The sequence below is a fragment of the Gymnoscopelus braueri genome (genome assembly GCF_963280865.1).
Source record: "Gymnoscopelus braueri genome assembly, chromosome: 1".
Taxonomy (NCBI): domain Eukaryota; kingdom Metazoa; phylum Chordata; class Actinopteri; order Myctophiformes; family Myctophidae; genus Gymnoscopelus; species Gymnoscopelus braueri.
In genome coordinates this window covers 15,514,018-15,531,081 of record NC_137603.1, presented here as the reverse complement: position 1 = coordinate 15,531,081, position 17,064 = coordinate 15,514,018, and the positions used below count along the sequence as shown (strand labels likewise).

General features: G+C 41.3%; 2 protein-coding genes across 5 annotated transcripts in view; one reads left to right on the top strand and one right to left on the bottom strand.

Annotated features, from left to right (window-relative positions):
• scml2 (Scm polycomb group protein like 2) overlaps nucleotides 1–17,064 on the bottom strand; it is a 32,235-nt gene that overhangs the window by 9,609 nt on the left and 5,562 nt on the right. For all 4 annotated transcript variants that reach the window (XR_013933820.1, XM_080439062.1, XM_080439064.1 and 1 more), the window contains exons 3-9: nucleotides 16,863–16,931; nucleotides 16,112–16,182; nucleotides 15,694–15,928; nucleotides 15,171–15,259; nucleotides 14,337–14,580; nucleotides 1,174–1,319; nucleotides 201–380 (exon numbers count right to left, since the gene is read on the bottom strand). Coding sequence is in view for 3 of the 4 variants with exons in the window: in XM_080439062.1 (XP_080295188.1) it covers nucleotides 201–380; nucleotides 1,174–1,319; nucleotides 14,337–14,580; nucleotides 15,171–15,259; nucleotides 15,694–15,928; nucleotides 16,112–16,182; nucleotides 16,863–16,931 (1,034 nt within the window). In the remaining variant the exon portion in view is untranslated. The remainder of the gene's footprint in view (nucleotides 1–200; nucleotides 381–1,173; nucleotides 1,320–14,336; nucleotides 14,581–15,170; nucleotides 15,260–15,693; nucleotides 15,929–16,111; nucleotides 16,183–16,862; nucleotides 16,932–17,064) is intronic.
• LOC308092938 (small ribosomal subunit protein uS10-like) lies at nucleotides 12,815–13,174 on the top strand (the record flags this gene model as incomplete). Its single annotated transcript, XM_080439099.1, has 1 exon — nucleotides 12,815–13,174. One exon carries the CDS (start codon nucleotides 12,815–12,817, stop codon nucleotides 13,172–13,174), a length of 360 nt encoding a protein of 119 aa, XP_080295225.1.

Sequence of the window (17,064 nt, the reverse complement as noted above, 5' to 3'; positions counted from 1 at the left end):
TTTTGCAGTTGTTTTTGTTGCACTGTTGAGTTGATTTCTCCAGTTGTCTGAGTGTTGAGTGTTTAGAGGACCACAAGCCTCTGGATTTTTGTGTCATCCACTTGGTGTGTTTTTAACTCTTTGTACTGCCTGTACCTTTAAAAATTGTTAATAAGGTATTCATTCAATCAATCAATCAATCAATCAATCAATCTTATCACCTTGCTACCAGGTTTGGGCCCTCTCTTCTTGTGTGGTCTCGGGGTCAGTTGGAGGCCTGCAGGACTGGTTCGGGCGGGACTCGGCAGTGCTCCGTTCACCGCGGCCGCGGCCGCCGCTGCCTCGGCAGCCGCCTTCAGCAAGGCGATGGTCTGGGATTTGGGCCGCCGGCCTCGCACGCCCTGGAATCAAGAGACAAGGAGCTTTTATTTGTCACTACTCATACAGGCACAAGAAGTGAAATGCAAATGTTGTGAGGTCCACAAAGTAACTGTTGCTACGCCAATGTCAATAGTAATTGACGTGTTGTGAGCTTGTAGGTCTGCTATTTGCGATGTGCGACACCGACATATAACGGAGCATAAATCAAGCTTTAGGGAAGGGAGAAAATAGTAAGAGTGCAATGAGGCGTAATGAATGCACAATAAGGTTGTAACCCTATGCCATATACACAGGGGTATGTTCCTTTAAGTTGTTGGCGGGCTGAGCGTGCTGGCAAAGAGTATTATGGGATTGTTCTTTTGTTTACTGCTGTTCTGGTGTAGGGGGAAAGTGATATTTTGTTGTTACTACGGATGATACAAGTTAGAACCCTGGCTGTTCACGTGGATTTATTTAATCTATTTTTGTTATTAAATCACCAGTTCTCCAGCACGGACTCCTTCTTTCTTTTAGTATCGAATAAAGGATAAGGATTACTCTGAAAGGGAAGAGGAAGGTGGTTATAAGGTATAGCCATTTAGCTGTAGAAAAACACATGTATATGCTAAAGCAGAAAACACTTGTATATACTACCTCGAAAGAGAACGTGACGTCACCCCATTGAAAGTATTAGCAAAAACCTCTCAAGATGGCGCCTCCTGTCCATTGAACGGTTCCTCAAGCTATATAGCAGCAATAGTAACAGTACCTGGTATTTATACTAAAAGCAGCAAGTCATAGTCACAATAGCAGTCACACCAACATGACAAATACCTTGCGGACGGGGAGCGGGGGCAGCGGGTTGGGCAGGCGATAGGAGGTCTGCATGGTGGAGGAAGAGGAGGCTGAGGAAGAGCGGCGTGTGGGGAGCGAGGCGGTGGAAGAAGAGACAGGGGCCAGGAGCGCTCCGGGCAGGGTGACTGAAACACACAGGAGAGGCAGAGGGAGTCAGAGGAGCAAAGCAATACACCGTGGTGGAAAGAAACCATGTACATTTACTCAAGTACTGAAATGTTTTGGTACATAAATTACTCTACTTGAGTATTTCCGTTTTTCAATAAACTTTCTACATTTACTACCAGAGGCAACTTTTTACTACACTACCGTTATTTGACCGATTACTTAACAGTTACTTTGCAGATTTAGATTATTATGACAAAACATACATTTACCACTTAAGCCCTATTTTACACTTTGGCTATTTCTGCTATTTTTGAAAATCTGCCTATAATGACAAAGCCCAAAATAGGGAGATCAGGTTGAAAGTAAGATCTCACTGCATTTCAGGACAAAGACAAGAGAAACAGGGAAATAAACAACTGAGCAGCTCTGCACAGAAGATTTCAAGTGTCCTCTCAGAGATTGGCAGGTCCTTTTTTCCTTTAGCCCCTCCCCATACCATTATGGGGTCAAAAGTCACTAGCCCCTGCAGAACTACCAGGTAAACCCCTCCACATGTTTCAGTTCCCCTTCTGCTCACAATACATTACACAAAACATAATGATCATTATAATGATACTGATATTTGATAATATCATCTAAAAAACTCCCTAATGGGGCATCCTTGGTATACATTAGTGATATAAAAATAAATAAAATATATATTTTTTTATATATATATAAAAGCACAGCAGCACTCTAGTCTGGGTAATTTTTGCTATTCAGCAGCAACAATCTTCTTCACCAGGAGAGGTGTTAAAAGCGAGAAAGAAAGAACTGGCTTTTGTTCGAAAATGACACAAAAGCAGCGGGTCTGACAGCTTCTGTTTTCATTATTCTGAGCGTGACTCTGTGATTTGATCACATAATCACACTGTGTGTGCGTGTATGTGTGTGTGTGTGTGTGTGTGTGTGTGTGTGTGTAAGTGTGTGTGCGAGAGAGACAGAGCGAGAGCGAGAGAGAGAGAGAGAGAGAGAGAGAGAGAGAGAGAGAGAGAGAGAGAGAGAGAGAGAGAGAGCATGAGTGACAGAGAGAGAGAGAAAGAGGGAGAGAGATAACATCTCCCGTTTCAATACAGCCTATTGCTTTGCTGAGAGCTGGAGCCTGTGTGAGAGTGCATGTGGAAGCTCTCTCATGGGGCCTGGGCTTTCATTATAACCTCCTTGACTGAGGCGATATGGAAGGACTATGGCGGGCTTTACAGTGCTCTCCTAAGGGCCAGACAGAGCACCCTGAAAACTGCTTCATTGAGTGAAAGAGAGACTAGGAATAGGGGAGTGTATTGTTTCAAAAGGTGAAGGATCGCTCCCTCAGCGAGGACACTCACACTTTCACAGGAAAAACAGCAATGCCATACCACCATCAAACGGTGAGACATTTAGCTGGTTTGAGATGGAACCCAGAAGTACTATAAATTGATATGAACTTTCCATGGGAGATCATGACTGGCTGCAAGGTAATCAATCAAGCAATGCATTCCTTATAGTGGGAAACAAATATTATATAATATGCCGTATGTAGGGCGGCAGAGGCTCAGGAGGTACAGGCTGGATTTGGAGGTTTTCTCTGTTCGATCCCCAGCTGGGGGATGCGTCCTTAAGCAAGACACTTAACTATAACTGCTCCTGATGAGCAGGTTGGTGCCTTGCATGGTTTCCTCCAACGGCGGTCATGTGTGAATGGGTGAATGTAAAATACATTGTAAAACGCTTCGAAGGGTCAGACAGACTAGTAGATAGGCACTATTATATATACGCATATATATACCCATATATATACACACACATATATATATATATATATATATATACACATATATATATATATATATATATATATATACACACACACACACACACACACACACACACACACACACACACACACACACACACACACACACACATACATACATACATACATACATACATACATACATACATACATACATATATATATATACACACACGTATGTATATATATATATATATACACACACATATATATATATATATATATATATATACACACACATGTATATATATAGTATACTGTAGCGTATAAAAGCTAGAACTACTGTAGTTCATACATTTCTTTTGTAAGTACCCTGCAGCCAGCCACACTGCAACTCACCCAGAAAAAAGATTTAAGGTAAACATCATGGAACGTAGGCTGTTGTATATCTAAGTAATAAATGGTATGGACTCAAACAAATCCTAAATGAGGCATGTCCAGCTCATATACTGTGTTACCAAAACAAGAGGGGCATATGGTGTTGATCATGACAATGTAATTCCAGCTCGACCAACTGACCTGCGTAAGCCAGGGCCTCGGGGACGATAATGTGTGCGCACGTGAGCGTGCGCGTTGCGTACACGAGGAAGGCGCTACTGGGAAGTGTGTCTCCGGGGCTGGGGGGAAGGGCCTGTCTGAGTTGCCTCAGTCTCTTCTAATTGCACTCTCTCACCCCACCCACCTTCACGTGTCTAATGTATAATACCTTTATAAATTCAAGGACCCCCAGTTTGGAGATGCATTTGGCCATGGACCCCCGTTTAAAACAATTTTGTTATCTCTGGGACCCCAATCTACAATGTACAATCCTCAGTGTCCAAATGGACCCGTAAAGGTTAATTTGGTTCCATTTAAACACTCTCAGAGTTACAGTCCAGTAACAGGTCAATGTGGTTCCTAACTATCGATTATTTTGGCTGGGGACCTCCTGGAGCCCCCTCAAGGACCCCTGGGGGTCTACTACAGTACTCTACAGTCTACAATACAAAATACCCCAATATTCATTCATTCATACATGTGTTGGAGATGTCAGACTCCACCTTTCAGATTGAAACAAATGACTCAAAGCAACCAGTAGTTTCAGGTGTCTGTACTGTGTAGCTGCCCAGAGCCACATTAACTTGAAGAGCTGCTGGGCGATATGACTTCAAATCATTATCACAATTATTTCAGGCTTGTAGATCGGCTATTTTTTGCACGCCACCATTTTGCAACATGAGCAAGCTCAAGTTAGAGGTTCTAAATGTCGGTTTTGATATATTTTCGGTTAATTGCCTGGCCCTACATTATAGCATTTTCAACATGCTACTGACTGAAAGCACATTGATTTCTTCAAGACATGGTCAACTAAAGCCATTCCAGATTGCATTTTGCTCCGGTTCCACTTTTAAAAGTACTTCCTCAGCAGTTTTAAGTCTGTAAAGTGATCTGTGTTAACTTCATACATGTAGAAATTAGTATTTTATAATATTTTCATGATAAAGGAAAAGTCTGATACATCCATTGTCAATTTGCCATTAAGTATTTCTGACTAAACCCTACAGCTTACACTGACAACGAGAACATGATTACAAACATGTGGTGGTCAATGCTCACTTACTTAGCCAACACATATTGTCATTACTGGACTTTATATTACAGGCATTCTATCAAAGAAAATTATACACAAGGATGAATTTTGAGGGCTTTTAAAAATGTGACTTAAATCTAGTGTGACTGGATCAACTGCTCTTCTAATCTGCAGTGTCCCAAACAAAGAGACCAGCTTGAAACAATGGCTTTAATCATTTACATTTAGCTAGTAGCTAGGAAGTTGCTTCTTTTACCAGCAGGCATGCAACAGTCAGTCAAAGGCTGACTACACATTTCTCTTCTAGTGGTGTTGCCATGGGTTAGCACTGGCTAGTAGTAATGTATCTAGGTATTTATTTTATGCTACAACGCAATTTTGAAAGGACAATATTTGGATTTGAATGAATGACCCTTTAATCAAGCACTCAGTCACTCCTGAACTGAGTGGAACATCAACTCATTAAACTTAACTTGAATTAGTGTGTATCACTGACTTTACTTATCATACAACTTTGACATAGATTGAAATGAATATGATCTAAGTATAAGAGGCGTATGTGTAGTTTAACACAAGATATGGGGGTCTATGAAAATAAAACACATGATCACAATGTAACACCAAAGTGAGTGCATTTAAAATGCCTATTGTGCCACAGTGTCCCACAATGGCTACAAATGAAATAAAAGTGCATATTTACGCCATAAAAGGATGAAAGAGAGCACACCAGCAAAGATTTGGAAGACAAAAAAAGGCAAAGACATGAGACTCACCAAGACAACCTCACTGAAAAAAGCAACAACTTGTGTTAGCAGTGCTTTTGGCTGCAGCAGCAGCAGCAGCAGCAGCAGTAGTAGTAGTAGTAGTAGAAATAGTAAAGTAGTAGTAGTAGAAGTAGAAGAAGAGTAGTAGTAGTAATAGTATAGTAATAGTTGTAGTAGAGTAGTAGTAGTATAGTAGTAGTAGTAATAGTAGTGGTGATCCAAAACAATAACAGTCACTCACTGCAGTTGTTTCCTGGTTCTCCTTTTCAGGCAACTCTCGTCTTGTTTTTGTCCCAATGGGTTTCCCCCCCCCCTCTTCTAATTTGTCTTCTTTCCAACTCCCTCTACCTACCTACGCACACTCACTCGTAATTTGCTACTTATTGCCTATCTTCTGTATCTCTCTCTCTCTTTTATTAGCTTTCTACACTGCTTTTCTCCCTCTCTCTCCCGGCCGGCAGTAGTCCTCTCCACAACAAAGCCCACGCTGGCTGCTGCTAGCTGAAGGCGGCCGCTGTGTGTGTGTGGAGCTTTCCTCCCTGTGTGAATGAGCCACATTAGCATAGGGCTGGGGAGGGGAGGGGGAGGAGGGAGGAGGGAGGAGGGAGGAGGGAGGAGGGAGGAGGGAGGGACAGGCAGAGAGAGACAGAGAGAGACAGAGAGACAGAGAGAGAGAGAGTGATAAAAAGAGAGTGAGAGAGAGAGGTTTTTATTTTATTTCACACTTGCTTTGGCAATGTAAAAACGTATGTTTCCCATGGCAATAAAAAGCCCCAGTAGAATTGAAATCAGAGACAGAGGGAGAAAGGGGGGGCCGGGGGCACTGGAGCCTTTTATTCATGTTATCAGTAGGCCCTATCGACAGCCCACATCAGTCACCTGCTTCTCAGTGACGCCGGGTACGGGGGAGGTGAAAGGGGGGCTGGGGTGAACGGCAGGGCTTTGTGGGGGGGGTGCAAAGGGGGGTTGGGGAGGTAAATGGTTAAAATGGATCAGAGACAATCCTCAGATGGGGTGAGGGGAAGAGACACTCCTGCTTTAGCCATGCAAGCTAGTTTACGAAACTGGAAAGCACACTGGAGCGCATGCAAACATAAACATATGCGCCTGTGTGTGTGTGTGTATGCATGTGTGCGTGCGTTTGCTCACACACAAACGTGCAGGCACACGCACGCTGCCCCTAAGAGGTCGTGCTGTGTGTAACCCTAGCCGAATCAGACACTCCCACAGGGGGAGGTGAAAGATGGCAGGGCCCTGTGTCAGGAAACACTGGCACAGTCGGATAGCAGGCCAGCAGCTTTCCCCTGCCTGAGAAACAATATGCAACAGACACGCCCAGAGGAAGTATGTCAAAAGCACCTCTCTGTAATCTGAATTGTACAAAGACATCTCACTCTGGAAGAAGAGTTAGGGACCAGATGATAATGTTTGTAAACAAATGTATGGAGCGATATTTCTGTTAAAATGTCTATGGATATCTACACAAAATAAAGTGTCCAGAACATTAGCTATGTCTAGTTTGTCAACCTGTGGTTGAATATTTAGAACAAAATAATATATTTCTAATATTTCTAAGTGTCTGTTCCCCCAGAAATAAGGTTAATGAATAATACTGCTCAAATGTGACGCTGCCGGCAAAATCTACCTGGAAATCCATTTTCCGTTGTGGTAATGTCACGATGATTTGGTCTACAATGCATAACAGCTTATATAAGAAATTGATAAAGTTGCTCTGTCTACACAAAAAAATTGTGCTAGTTACTTGATGAGAAAAAGGGGATAAAGAACAGAATTTTGCATAATGACAGAGGGATAAGAAGAAATAAATACAATTAATTAACTGTCCATACCATTTATTACTTAGATATACAACAGCCTACGTTCCATGATGTTTACCTTAAATCTTTTTCTGGGTGAGTTGCAATTCATTAAAAATGGATTTATCATTATTATTATTCAATTAAATTACCAAAACAACTTATTTTTAATATGTCATGTTAAATTAGCACGTTAAACATGATTTAACTATATAATACATGTCTCATTCTGTCAAAAGTAAATAGTGGCTGTATTTTTACTGCGTTAGTACTCACTGAAAATAATACTGAAGAAACATTAAAAAAAGTTCTGATGTCCGTGTTGAAATGTAAATGTTGCATTAACTGTACATAAAGGGGAAAATAACTAACTTTGATCATAAATCCAATCTATTCAGTTTTCACATAATTACAATTCTTGATTGCCTCTAATATTCTTAGTTGGGTTAAATCTTCATGAAAAGCAATTAGAAATGTGAAGTATCTCATAACAACAATAGAGGAAGTCTCCCGCCCTGTCACTGTCTCTCTATTGTGATGTGCAGCTAATTATTATCAGCTCATTATCACTTCATCCTCCAAACCCCCATCGCCCATGCATCTACTCACATACCTCTACTCTACTACTCTAGTCTACACAAACACTGGTTCTCAACAGTGTTGCCAGGTTTTGCGAGAGAAACAGGTAGCCTGGTTTATGAAAACAAGCCCAAAAGATGCAACACATGAGCCCTTTAAACCTATATACATCGGCTATAAAATAGACGATCTACAAGCTCACAACGCGTCGCACCACGGGCGCGTTGTGTTATTTTCAAAAGAATCTTGGAAAAAAATTGACAAATGTGGAATATTTTAACGACACAAATCTGGTACACAGGTCCCTGGCACAAAATATTTGCAGTCCGCAGTCCGCAGACAAATACAATTTGGGGGGTCCTTGACATGAAAATGTTTGAGAACCACTGGTTCAACATTAGGAAACAAGCCAAAATAAGCAACTACACTTTACATCATGATTTGTGTGCATGAGGTTCTCATCTTAAACAAGCTTAGTGCTTAATGAGAGTTCCAGTTTAGTAGAACTTGTATTGTGAATTTGTACTTCCATGTACTGTTATGTACTGTCATGTACTATTCTCATGTCTTACTAAATAAACTACATCAATCAATCAATCAAACTTTAGAAACAAGCAAAAAAAACGCAACTTTTTTGCTTAGAATAAGCAGACATGGCAACGCTGGTTCACAACCTTTTCTGGATCAGGGCCCACTTCAAAATCTTGAAAGCGTTTTGCTGCCCACCCATCTGACCTGTTTTGCCAATTATTTGGGGGTCCACAGGGAATATCCTCCCGGCCAACCAGTGGGCCCTCGCCCACAGGTTGGGGATCGGTGATGTAGTGTAACCACACACACAACAAGGGTATGTGTTGAGTTTGCAAGGGCCTGGCACAAACTAGGACTGGAACCAGATGTGTGATAATGATGTGGTACCCCTAAGCAGACATACTGGATTTGGCGCTTTTTTTGTGCGTGTGCACACACACACACACACACACACACGCACACGCACACACGCACGCACACACACGCACACACACACACACACGCACGCACACACACACACACACACACACACAGTCTCCCCTCTCCCATCAATCAGGCTTGTTTCCATGCTTTGTTTAGTTTTGTTTAGAGCCATGTGCTTCCTGGTCAGTGGAAACAGACACAGACAGTGTACAAAGGTAGTAAAATGCTGGATTAGACGTATAAATAGGATGACACATATTTATCATGGCCGCTACTGGCGGTGGCATCACATCCGGTATCTCAAAATGGACAGGCACACCGAGAGGTTACTCAGTGAACATGCTTAAATTAAGACCTGAAGCCGATTCTACAAATGTCTTCTAAATCCTAACTGTTTTCTGAAAAACGTATGTTTCTATATCAGTGGTGCTCAGACCTTTTCATGTCAAGGACCCCCAAAATGATATCTATTTGGCCGTCGACCCCCATCTCAAAATATGTTGTTCCAGGGACCCCCAGAAGCAAAGATTTGAGTTAAAAATGTTCGCTTTAAAAGAATATAAATATGTTCATTTGCACACATTTTCTCGATTTTTCAAAAATAGCAGATCTACAAGCTCATAGCGCGGCACTCGGTGCCGTGCTATGAGCTTGTATATCTGCTATTTTTTAATAGCCAAAGTGTAAAATAATGCTTTTTAGCTCAAATCAAAAAATGACACAGATGCGTCCCTGGTCTTAATGGGTTAATGACCATTGTCATGATGTCTACGGATAAACATTTTCTGATTGTCAAAATCAAATTCCAAATACAATTCGCATCAGCATATCAACACGTCACGATGCGACGCCTTGTGAGCTTGTAGATCGGTTATTTTCGCTGCTTTTGTGAGACATTGTCATACGAGGAAGTATTTACAAGAGACAAAGTTTAAACATGGAGATATGAGGTTTCTGCCCAACAGCGACGATATAAAGATGAGCAGATTGGGATCTAGCTAAATGTTTTGGGGTCACTGGCACAAAATCACTTGACATGTTCAAATTATTTCAAATAAGTATAACATTCATATCGTAACATTAATTACCTTAATTTTCCTTCTTCTTTTTACCGAACAGGTTTCCAGATTGCATTAAAGGTGACAAAACAGTTAGATTTTTTTTGGTAAATAGATACTTTGCAATTAAAGAATATGTAAAATAAGGTTAAGGCATTAGCTTCTCAGGTAGTAAGGAAAATATAGAATGGTCTCATAAGATTTTTTAAATAAGAAAATAAAGGCTTCTATATACAAATTGCAGACGCAGAGAACTAATTAATTTGCTGAAAACGCAGAGATATAATTTATTTGCAGAAACTATTGAGATTAGACATAAGACCATTATAACAGTGAAGAAGACCATTATAACAGTGAAACCCAAATTGATGAATTTCTGAATAAAGCCAACAATTACAATTGTATGTTACATCTTATATGTTCCATCTGTTGTTTCCTTAGGATGTATGGTGGGGACCCCCATATCAAGGGGTTTCCTGTTTACCATTGCTGCCATGTCTGCTTTTTGACTTTAGGCTTGTTTTTCTCTAAAGTCACTTGTAAATGTTGGTAGTTGAGGGTTGCGTTTTTTTGGGCTTGTTTCCTAATGTTGTTTTTTATGTCAAGTCCCCCAGATTAATATGCATTTGTCTGTGGAACCCCATCTGAAAATATTGCCAGGGACCCCCATGCAATATTTGTGTTGTTAAAATGTTTCAAATATATTGAAATATTTCACTTTCTTTCTCCAGTATTTTTTTTTAAAATATCAGATCTACATGATGCGTTGTGAGCTTGTAGATCTGCTATTTTCAAATAGCTGCTGTAAAGTGGTAAAATTTCGCCTAGTCGCTTCTTTTGGGCTTGTTTTCATAGACCAGGCCGCTTGTTTCTCTTGAAAGGTCTGGCAACACTGCTGATTACCTGCATTACGCCTGCAGTAGCCTACTAGGGCGGAAGTGAACAGATGAAGCGATGTAGGGGCAATGGCGCTGCCCTGGAGAAGGGCCAAGAATAAGGTGAATTCCAATTGCACAAAAGATTAAATCATAGGGGATACTTCAGTTGAACCTTTGAGACAGAAAGGGGTCAGTGCTCAGAAAAGGTTGAGAAAGCCAGGTCTAGAACACTGGTTCTTAAAGTGGTGTCCGGGGACCCCCCAGGTGTCCTTGAGTGGTCCTTGAGGGGGCTCCAAAATAGCCGATCTACAAGCTCACAACAACACTCCAATTCCACTTGCTTTATTCCACTTGCTTTAATATATATTGAAATGAAAAGGGACAGGAAGTGCATAGGAACTAGGAACTAATGACCATAAGACTACGTTTTGAGTACAAACTAACTCAAACTCACTTCGTTTTTTAATCTTAAAATGTTTTCAATCCTGAGATATTATTGCACATAAAGGAGTATAATTATGCATTTAAAAATGTGTACAGGAACAAACTGATACAAGAGAGCGCCACCCTTTAAAAATGACTTGCATTCATGTAAGCAGATAGTCACACAAGGAAAGGTTCAGAAGTGATGACACTCCCTTTTGAGAAACTGAATTCTACTCAACCAAGCTAGCTACAGTACATCTTCAGAGAAGCAATGTGGTCTCCATAGAATGATTTTTGCATTATTCAAAACATGCTTAATTTGCATACCCTCTTGATGCAAAGCACTGGCCTACAACAGAGCCAGTGTATCAGGATCCATGCTTGTGCTGTCCTCTAGTGGTAAAGAAGTATGTAGCATCCTTTTTTAGGTTATTTTACCACCAGCATTCTTTTAAAACCACTGTTAATTATTTATCCCATGCCTATCCTGAATGCAGTATCCTTGAATGTTTGCTTTTAGTTTGATTGCACCAGCACACTAATGTTCAATCTTTTTATGACCAGATATGCATATATTTTACAATGCAAATAAAGTTGTTGTTGAAGTTAAAATGAATATGAATTACTTTGCAGCTCTATAGGATATCTGTACATAGCTTTTGAAAGCTATGCTAAGTATGCTAGGTTTCATATCAGTTATATTTTACACAGAAGAGTAATTCTTCATTCACTCCTCTCTCCCTTCCCGTCTCATTATCCACCACTGCTAATTCCTTTCCTTTCAGTCCAGAACTACAGACGGTATCATTTTTATTTCATTTTGACTTTGATCTCAGTAATTAGTTTTAATTCGTTTTTGAAGTGGGTTTGGTAGTTTAGTTCTACACCAGATCCCTTGGATCTGTCATCTCTCCTGAGAAACTATCCTATCACTGTTATGCTGGTGACACTCAATAGTTTTTCTCCATCCCTCCCTCTGCCACACAGGATGAAGAGGGCATCTCAGAGTGGTTACCTTCCCACCACCTCAAGCTCAACGCATGTACCGTATGTACTAGACTGAAAACTCACCTTACACCCCCTAGAACTTTTCATTCATTGTATCACTTCTTGTTGCCTATTTTCAACAGATGCTAGTTATACTTTGAAAATGTTGGTTACTTGTTCACATGTTATCCTTCTACATTAAAATTGCCTTGTGGGTGGACGGTGGACAGACGTCACAAACGCAACTTGCTCATATGGAGGAGACCACTTTAAAACCACTAGAACCACTGTTAAAAAGGCTTTCACAGCATCCAGGTTTGTTGATATCAGGACGCCATGGTTAGTCAATATGTTTGAGTGATTCACTAAATATTTGGGCATTGTTGACCTACTGTATAACTCCATATATGGAGCTGGCTGACACATCATGACATCATTTTGATGATGAGAATATCCCCGTCAGACATCATATAAAATTAATTTCCACAAGGACAAATAAAGCATCCATCATATAAGGAGTCGCATTCTCAGGGAGAGGCAGATTCCATCTACGAGCCCCTCAGCGTTCAGTCTCCATCAAGAGTCTACCTCCAAGATCCCCCATCTCCTATCAAGACATTATTTATCATCAAGACCACTCCAACTGCCATGGCTTTCAAGGACTCTGGTAAGCCACCTGTTGAGACTGACGCGGCCATTCATCGCATCCGTATCACTCTCACCAGCCCCAACGTCAACTCTCTGAAGAAGGTCTGCGCAGACCTGATCTGCCGAGCGAAGGAGAAAGGTGTCAAGGTTAAGGGACCTGTCCCCATGCCAACCAAGACTCTGCGTATTACCACCAGGAGGACCCCCTGTGGTGAGGGTTCCAAGACCTGGGACCGCTTCCAGATGAGGATCCACAAGCGGCTGATAGACCTGCACAGCCCGTCTGAGATTGTGAAGCAGATCACCTCCATCAGCATTGAGCCTGATGTAGACGTTGACGTCACCATTGCCAATGCGTAAACCAGGCCTGATATTCTAATATCAGGCCTGGCAGAAAGAAAAAGTCTCCCATTGGAGTCTTTTCAAAAGCAAAAAGGTTATCCCCCGTCTTCAACTGGTGCAAAATTCTGCAGCTAGGTTACTAACAAAGTCTAAGAGACATGAGTCATGACCACATTACACCTCCTAGCTTAGTTCCTAGCTAACCTTCTCTGGCTGCCAGTGAGTTTCAGAGTTGATTTTAAGATTTGAATGATGACTTTTAAAGCCTTGCAAGGCCTGGCTCCCAGCTACATCTCTGATATGCTGGAACCGCATAAGCCGGTACACAGCCTTAGATCCTCAGGTAAGGCTCTCTTGTTAGTTCCCACAAGACAAGGGGCGGACCACGGCTACATCACTCTGACTCAGACATAACCATAAACAAACCTGATATGCCCATATATAGGCATTTCACTATGACTCAGACATAACCATAAACAAACCCGATATGCCCATATATAGGCATATATGGAGATCCAGCTGTCCAGAGCCACAGATCCGACTGCTATGCCCATATATGGTCATGTGCATAATGGGACAGACCGACTTTGGCAAGGACTCAAGGGAGTGTGGTGTCCGCTGCCGAGTTGTTAATAATAATGGCAGATAATAATAATCGTGCTCCACACTATTCTTAACACTAATGCTGCACATCAGCAGACTTACAGCTGATAAGGATATCTAAACATTATTTGTTCAAAAACCGACAGTAATTAGGATTTCCTCAATCAAAAACAAATCTAAACAAAATTACTTCACTGGGCAAATAACTCCAACAGACATTTTGTCATTAAAGTAGCACAGCACATTCAATCCAAATGACATTAAAGCTGCAATACTGACTATAATTACAATTATACCATAATCAGGGCAATAGTATCCAATTCTATTCATCAGAGAAAGAGCTGTTAGAGTTGCTAGTTTGCAGATGGTGAGCAGAATCATTGACATACATACCAAGTTACACATTGGAGAAATCTTTCAGCGTAGTTAAACTGACCAAATCCTTATTATTCACCTTTTCACAATCACATTTTTGTTGGATTATATCGTTTACATTGTTAGCATGAGCTTTTGTCATAAGAGGTTATATAATACCTTTTATAAATAAAATGAATAAAAACATTCTAGCAGTACTTACAAAAGTTACCAGGTGGCTGTAAGCTGTGTTTTGTCAGGGAACACCAGCCGACAGGGAAGATGTCTCTTGAATCGAAGGGGCACCAGTAGTCAAAGGCTCCCCGCCAGCCGTCAAACATGACAAAGATCTCTTGACCCCTGACCTCTCCCACTGTGGCCGGACAGATCAGGTAGGGGTTCTTCCTGTCTACGGCCTCCAACTTCATACCGGGTTGGAAATGGTTCTTAGCAGGACTGGCTGGTTCCTACATATATGCGCACGCACGCACGCACGCACGCACGCACGCACGCACGCACGCACGCACGCACGCACGCACGCACGCACGCACGCACGCACGCACGCACACACACACACACACACACACACACACACACACACACACACACACACACACACACACACACACACACACACACACACACACACACACACACACACACACACACACACACACACACACACACACACACACACACACACACACACACATGCACGCGCGCAGAAGAGTAAACAGTAAATTCCTAAGTGTTAATTTAACAATGTAGAAATGTAAACAAATGGACCTGGAAGGGTCCATTTGGTTACATTTGTACGATAAATTAACACTTACTGTTTATGTGGCTATGTTAGTACAGAGCTTAACCTATTAAAACCGGGAAAGCATGTGTCATTTTAGATTTTAGCTATATATATTAATATATATTTTCTAAAGCAAACATTTTTAACTCAAATCTTTGCATAGAGGTTTCATTGTGCATTCACTTTTACTATGTGGTGGAACCACATAGTGAAAGTGAATGCACAATGAAACCTTTACATCCAATAGGTTAATACCTTCTTGAAGGCTGAAGCGGGGGCCATTTCTGCTCCACTCAATGTCCTCAAGAGGAACATGGGCCAAGACGACGCGTTCATTCTGAAACCTGACAACATGATCAAATGAACAAACTTCAGACATCATGTGAAGATACCGTTTATATACTGACATGGCTCAGCTCAAGCCTTTTTCAAAACATACCACGGCATATGCAAAGATTTCACGCAATTATAGTAGGATGATGAATTACTTGCCTTAGTTTGTTACTTTCAGCAATGTTTGGTATGTAAAAGAAAAGGCTTGGCCAACATTAAAACATGAATTTGCATAATTAGTATTAGTATTTACAAGTGTAGTCCACCATTTACCTACTTGAAAGTATCTCACTTGTCAAATAAAATAACAAATAGCATATCGACAAACTCACAACACGTCGCATCGTGACACGTTGTGAGCTTGTCGCTCGCCTATTTTCCCTATTCGGCATACAACAAACTACTACATATAGTGAAAGGCTTGGTTGGTTAAATGCTAACTAACCCAACGGTGGCTGTAGCATGTCTCCGGTCCTCTCACAGGTTCCAATTGGTTGGATATCTGACGAGTCGACTAATCGCCAGAAGTCATTGGTGTTGTCACTACCATCCAAGCGCAAGCGCAGACGGGTACCCATCATGCCCATCACCGTGGCGATGCACACAGAGTTGTTGTTGCGGGGGTCACGTGCTTCCAGCTTCATACCGGCCTTGAAGTCAGTTATTGGGGGGATCCTGGACTGCAGGGGACCAAACAGAGAGGACTTCATTCATAGCCATGCACTCACATCAATTTGAACCACTTTCACAACACTTTTACAAAGGAGTAAGAATTTTTTAGGGTCCTTGCTTGGCCCCCCACATTTACAGTATACCGTATAAGTATAAGAATAAATATAGAATGTGCTGTAATGAACAGCTACCTGTCTGAAGCAGTTAGGGGAGGCGGCAAGGGAGGAGGTCTCCTTTAGGTATTCTTCCCAACTGAATGGTTCTATCAAATAGGGAAAGATGGACCTTTGTTAACTGAAAGCTTTTAGTTACAACCATCTAAAAACCTTGATACAGAACAAAGAAAATGTATCTACCCCCTCAAATATCCCACTATGTAACCATATGGCTTGCCATAGATTGTAGATAACTGACATGTAGCTAAATTAGATATAACATGGTGGAACAGATCATTGCAACGCTACTGGTATGTAACAAACGCGACAGGCTACAAGCCGTTTGCGCAACACTTCCAACAGTGACTCTGTGACAGTGTAGCTGAACACGCTTGGTCGTTTTGTAGCTTTTTGTCGCTGCTAGTGTGAACAGTTCAAAATACACAACAAACTACTCTGCGTTCATTTAACCCTAAAGGTCGGGTGTGACAAATAAACAAAATGTTGGTGAACTATTCATATCGTTGATGCTTCATCATCCATACTGGTTGATGCCTTTATTCGTGATGAACAATCGACCTTGATCCGCATGAAAATCGTGATGCTTTATTGCTGTGTAATATCTGTGTATATGTCTTTTTTAAATATATCTATGTCAGTGTGTAAGGACCTTTAATTAAGAGTGTAAAAGCAAACCTGTAGGATTGAACTTAATAATAAATGGGATGGATGTAGAACAGGAACAGAGGAAACAGACAAATGAAACATGTACACGGTCAGAACCAACCATTGGATTTATCCAGAGCAGATCCTGCTGTCACACTGCTTCTTCTCTCCTTCCTCTCTTCTTTTTGGTCTGAAATGAGAGATCAGTCAACCAGTCATCAGCCTCAATTAAATCATCAGACTCGTACTACACTGCAAAGTCCTGAGGATTAATTGAACTCTGTTACACAAATGTAATGTGTATGTATGTACATTTGCACACT